Source organism: Manis javanica, chromosome 17 (genome assembly GCF_040802235.1).
Source record: "Manis javanica isolate MJ-LG chromosome 17, MJ_LKY, whole genome shotgun sequence".
Lineage (NCBI taxonomy): Eukaryota > Metazoa > Chordata > Mammalia > Pholidota > Manidae > Manis > Manis javanica.
Genome location: NC_133172.1, coordinates 4,113,349 through 4,119,348, shown reverse-complemented (window position 1 = coordinate 4,119,348; position 6,000 = coordinate 4,113,349). Strand labels below are relative to the sequence as shown.

Genomic DNA, 6,000 nt, shown 5'->3' with positions numbered 1-6,000 from the left:
AAAAAGTTGGTCACTTAGTGCTTTCTCATATAAATCTTTCATGGCTAACTTAGATTTTCAATTAAAGATTTTCCAAACTACTCTGCGCCTCTAAAGATTCTTTACATTATGACGTCTGTCATGTTTTAAAGGGGCATTTCTTAGCCACTGGTCTTTCCATATTCATTATACTGGTATGTTTCCTCTCCAGAATGAATTCCTCACATACAATATGTGAGAAACTGTAGACAGCTTTGCCACGGTCTTTCAATTTATAGATTGTTTTTCTCCCATCTGAAAACTTTCATGCTCCCTATATTTATACTTTACACATAAAGAACTTTTGCTGCATTCTTTATTTTACATTTGTAAGGTTTCTGTCCAGAGTGAATTCCCTCATACCGAGTAGGGACTGAGGACTGGGCAAATGCTGTTACATTGTTTGCACTTGTAAAATTTCACTCCAGGTTCGATATTCTTCTGTTTATTAACACTTGATGAACTACTAAAACCTTTTCCACATTGCTTACACTAGTAAGCACCTCTCCACTGTGAATTCTCTCATTCACAGAAAGACTTGAGGAACCCGTAAAGGAGTTGCTACATACTGTGCATTTGTTAAGGCTTCTGTACAGAATGAATTTTCTCCTGTTCAGTAAGATGTAAATTGCACTTAAAGGCATTGACACATTCCTTACACTTCTAAGGCTTCTCTACAGTATGAATTATCTCATGCTTCTTAAGATTTGAGGATGCAGTAAAGGATTTGCCACCTTCTTTACATTTGTAAGGCTTCTGTCTAGAATGACTTCTCTGATGCCAAGAAAAGTGTGAGGACCACATAAAGGCTCTTCCACATTCTGTACACTTGTAAGGCGTCTCTCCTGTATGAACTCTCTGGTGCTCAGTCAAGGATGGGGAACAGGAAAAGGACTCACTGCAGTTCTTACATTTGCAATGTCTCTGCCATGAATGAATTCTCTGATGCTGAGTAAGAGATGAGCCCCACTTAAGGTCTTTCCCACATTCTTCACACTTGTGAGGCTTCTCTCCAGTATGAATTCTCTGGTTCAAAGTTAGATGTGAGAAACAACAAAAGGACAGAACTGCTGCATTCTACACATTTGAAATGTTTCTGTCCAGAATGAATTCTCTAATGCTCAGTAGAATGAATTCTCTGATGTTTAGTAAGGGTTGAGCTCCGTTTAAAGGCTTTGCCACATTCCTCACACTGGAAAGGTTTCTCTCCAGAATGAACTCTCAGATGTTCATTCAAGTATGAGCCCCACTTAAAGGCTTTGCCACATTCTTTACACTTGTACGGCTTCTCTACAGTGTGAATTGTCTCATGCTTCTTAAGAATTGAGGATGTAGAAAAGCATTTGCCACATTCTTTACATTTGTAAGGTCTCTGTCCAGAATGACTTCTGTGATGCCGAATAAAGTGTGAGGACCACCTAAAGGCTTTTGCACATTCTTTACACTTGTAAGGCATCTGTCCTGTATGAACTTTCCGGTGCTGAGTCAAGTATGCGAAACAGGTAAAGGACTTACTGCAATCTTTACATTTGTAAGGTCTCTGTCCAGAATGAACTGTCTGATGCCGAGTAAGAGATGAGTACCACTTAAAGGCTTTGCCACATTCTTTACACTTGTAAGGATTCTCCTCCTTATGAATTCTCTGGCTCAAAGTAAGTCCTGAGGAATAAGTAAAGAATATGCTACATTCTTTACATTTGTTTGGTTGCTTTGCAGTACAGATTCTCTCGTGACTACTTCGATGGGAAGATTCACTGAAGTCTTTCCCATATTCTTTGTATTTGCAAGCTTTCTCACTAGTGTGAATTCTGTCATGCACAACCACTTCTGCGAAATGTTTAAAAGTTTTGCCATATTCCTTGTATTTGTGACGAGTCTCTCCAATGTGGATATCCTGAGGTGTCACAGAGTCTGACCACTCCTTGAAGACTTGTCCACATTTACTACTTTGGTAGTGGTTTCCTGGAATCTGAGTTCTCTGATGTTGTTGATGGACTGATCCTTTGTTATTATTTATTCCAGGTTTCATAGAGGGGTATGTTCTCTCTGGAATGTAAATACCTTGCCAATCATTTAATAGAGAGTCCTTCCTAAAGGCCTGCTTAGTTTTATCATACATGTAAGGTTCTTGCTCACTGTCTGCACACTTATATTCACTAAGCAATGATGGGTGGAGACAGTCTCTCCGACAGTTCTTAAAACTGTAGGTTTTAGCATGAGTGGGTGTTACTGGTTCATGTAAGAATAATAAATCCTTGATCAAGGAACTTTCAATTTTGACATATTTACACATTTTTTCTTCATTACACCGTTGGTCCTCAGAATCATATGACTGAGTATCTAATGTAATGTATTTTAAATGATTGAAGTCATTACCTACACCATAGCAATACTCCATTCTGAGATTTTCCAAGTGTCCTTTAAGAGAAAAGTTATGCTTCCAAACTGGATGATGACATCTACTCACAGAAGCACATTCTTCTGCAGCAGTAACTGACTCGAACTGGGTTGTGTCCTGAGTCATCCCAGGATGTGGGTCCCCACGGATGCGGAGGGCCTTGTCCCAGGGATACTTTCCGTGACCGTGCACTCCTACGTGACAGCCGTCCTGCCATCCACGCTCAGCGTCCGCATCCTGGTGTGTAGTGGAGTATGAGTCCCCAAGGTCACAGCTCCCGTATCTTCCCAGGAGCACTGTTCGGAATGAGTCTTTTATGGCTTGCTGGGGTAACAAGGCTTTTATGTAATGAGAAGACACTGCTGAAATACATAAAAACATCAAGTTACCCCACAACAATCAGTTACACATACTTTAAAAATCTATATAAAAAGTAATACTGCACACGTAGTATAGCGAACATTCAGTATCCTACAAATTGTTTTACGCTTGAAAAAAGTAATTTTGTATATCAACTCTAGTTCAATTAAAATGTCACTCTGCTGTTGGTAAATGTAAACACAAATATTGAAACGTGTGGTATTGTTGTAATAGAGCAGAAAATATTTTTAATACAGGCATGAAGCTCAATACTCTTGAATCACTTAATGGATTTACAATAAGATACAATATGCCGTCAGCAGCATCAAGAGATGAGCAGCATACATAAAGATGTCGTTTTTCAACCTTAAATTGTTCCCATCTTTAAAGAGTTTGTTATAAACTTAACGAGTATTAGGTAATACCCAAGAAAATACACATGTAAGAAAATCAGAGAAATGAGAAATAAAATAAAGGAGAGCAGAACATCACTAAACACAAAGGAAGACATAGGCAGATAAACACATGCAAAAGACACCTCAAATTCACACAGAAAAAAGTTTTACAGAAAAGCAGTAGACAAAGCTTGCCTTCCCCTTCATTAAGTTTAATGTGACAAAATGCCCAAAGAAAAGATTTAAGACACAGTATCTGGATTGAAAGTATACTGCTGCAGAGTCGGAGCCAAGATGGCGGCGTGAGTAGAGCAGCAGAAATCTCCTCCCAAAACCATATGTATTTTTGAAAATACAACAAAAACAACTATCCCTAAAAGAGAGACCAGAAGATACAGGACGAGAGGCTACATCTAAACCTGCAAGAACCCAGAGTCTCACAAAGGGGGTAAGACAAACTGCGGGACCCGAGCGCCCCTCACCCCAGCTCCTGGCGAGAGCAGAGGAGTCGGAGCGGGGAGGAGGAGGGAGCCCAGGACTGCTTAACGCCCAGCCCTAGCCATCCACACCAGACTGCAGACACACAGTGCGTGCGTGCAGTGCCGGAAACTAGGGAAAAAGGACAGTAAAACCTGTGAGCAGGTCTCCGCAGCCAGTGCCCCTGAGACAAAGAAAAGCGAGTGCTTTTTGAAAGACTTACAGGGACAGGGACAGGGACCCCATCACCGGATGGAAGCGTCCCGGGACACTTAGCCCAGCAGCTGGAAATCCCACGCAACTCCGGGCACCCTAACTCCCTGGGTGGCAACACAGCTCGGAGGCCCCTCACAGAGATAAACAGCCTCCCACCCGTTTCCCCTCTGATGTGGGTCCGCCACAGTGGAGCAGCAGCCTGAGGCCAGCCACACCCACAGCAATTGCGGAGGTGAACTCCACAGCGGCCGGGCAAGAATCAGAGACCCTGTCTGCGAGCAGCTGCCCACCACAAACCGCTAGGGGTCGCCATTATCCCAGGAGAGGAAGGCCACAAACGAGCAAGAAGAGACATTCTCCCAACCAAAACACGCGCCAGCTCCCCACAACAACCTCTATCGCCATGAAAAGGCAGAAGAATCTGATACACACCAGACTAACCCAGACATCCTCCCCTGAGAGGGAATCTAGGGAGATAGACCGAACCAATCTCCCTGAAAAAGAATTCAAAATAAAGGTCATAATCATGCTGATGGAGCTGCAGAGAAATATGCAAGAGCTAAGTCCGGAAGATTACAGAAATGAAACAATCTCTGGAAGGATTTATAAGCAGAATGAATAAGATGCAAGAGGCCATTGATGGAATAGAAACCAGAGAACAGGAAAGCATAGAAGCTGATGCAGAGAGAAATAAAAGGATCTCCAGGAATGAAACAATATTAAGAGAACAGTATGACCAATCCAAAAGGAACAATATTCGCATTATAGGGGAACCAGAAGAAGAGAGAGAAAAAGGGACAGAAAGTGTATTTGAAGAAATAATTGCTGAAAGCTTCCCCAAACTGGGGGAGTAAATACTCGTTCGAGCACGGAAGTACACAGAACTCCCAACAGAAGGGACCTAAGGAGGACAACACCAAGACACACAATAATTAAAATGGCAAAGATCAAGGGCAAGAACAGAGCTTTAAAGGCAGCTAGAGAGAGAAAAGCTCACCGACAAAGGAAAACCCATCAGGCTGTCATCAGACTTCTCAACAGAAACCTTACAGGCCAGAAGAGAATGGCATGATATACTTAATGCAATGAAACAGAAGTGCCTTGAACCAAGACTACTGTATCCAGCACGATTATCATTTAAATATGAAGGAGGGATTAAACAATTCCCAGACGAGCAAAAGTTGAGGGAATTTGCCTCCCACAAACCACCTCTACAGGGTATTTAAAAGGACTGCTCTAGATGGGAGCACACCTAAAGTTAAACAGATGTCACCAGAGAAAATAAAACCATAGGAAATAAAGTAGAACAACCGAATACTAACTAAAGGCAAAATCAAATCAACTATCCACAAAATCAATCAAGGGAAACACAGAAATTACAGAATAAAACATGTAGCATATAAAGAGTGGAGGAGGAAGGAAAATAGGGAAAGAAATGAAAAAGAATCATCAGATTGTGTTTTATAACAGCTTCATAAGAGACTTAAGTTAGACAGTTAGATAGTAAAGAAGCTGCCTTTGAACCTCTGGTACCCATGAATCCAAAGCCTGCAATGACAGTACGTACATATCTAACAATAATCACCCTAAATGTAAATGGACTGAACATACCAATCAGAAGACACAGAGTAATAGAATGGATATAAGCAAGACCCATCAATATGCTGCCTACAAGAAACTCGGTTCAAACCCAAAGACATACACAGACTAAAAATGAAGGGATGGAGAAAGATATTTCATGCAAACAATAAGGAGAAAAAAGCAGGTGCTACAGTACTTGTATCACACAAAATAGACTTCAAAACAAAGAAAGTAACAAGAGACAAAGAAGGCCTTTAAATAATAACGGGGTCAGTCCAACAAGAGGATATAACCATTATAAATATCCATGCACCCAATACAGGAGCACCTACATATGTGAAACAAATACTAACAGAATGAAAGGAGGAAATAGAATGCGACGCATTCATTTTAGGAGACTTCAACACAACACTCACTCCAAAGGACAGATCAACCAGACAGAACATAAGTAAGGGCACAGAGGCACTGAACAATGTATTAGAACAGATGGACCTAGTGGACATCTCAGAACACTCCATCCAAAAGCAACAGGATACACATTCTTCTCAAGTGCAC

The 6,000-nt window shown here is 41.3% G+C and overlaps 1 protein-coding gene across 4 annotated transcripts in view; it reads right to left on the bottom strand.

Annotated features, from left to right (window-relative positions):
- Window positions 1-317: 317 nt before the first annotated feature.
- LOC108386990 (zinc finger protein 525-like) overlaps window positions 318-6,000 on the bottom strand; it is a 61,073-nt gene continuing 55,390 nt past the window's right edge. For 2 of the 4 annotated variants that reach the window (XM_073226430.1, XM_073226432.1), the window contains exon 4: window positions 2,522-2,778. In XM_073226430.1, the coding sequence (XP_073082531.1) occupies window positions 2,685-2,778 (94 nt within the window). In that variant the 3' untranslated portion in view covers window positions 2,522-2,684. Of the gene's footprint in view, window positions 2,779-6,000 lie in introns of all 4 variants that reach the window. The other 2 variants (XM_073226429.1, XM_073226431.1) reach the window with 2 other exon arrangements.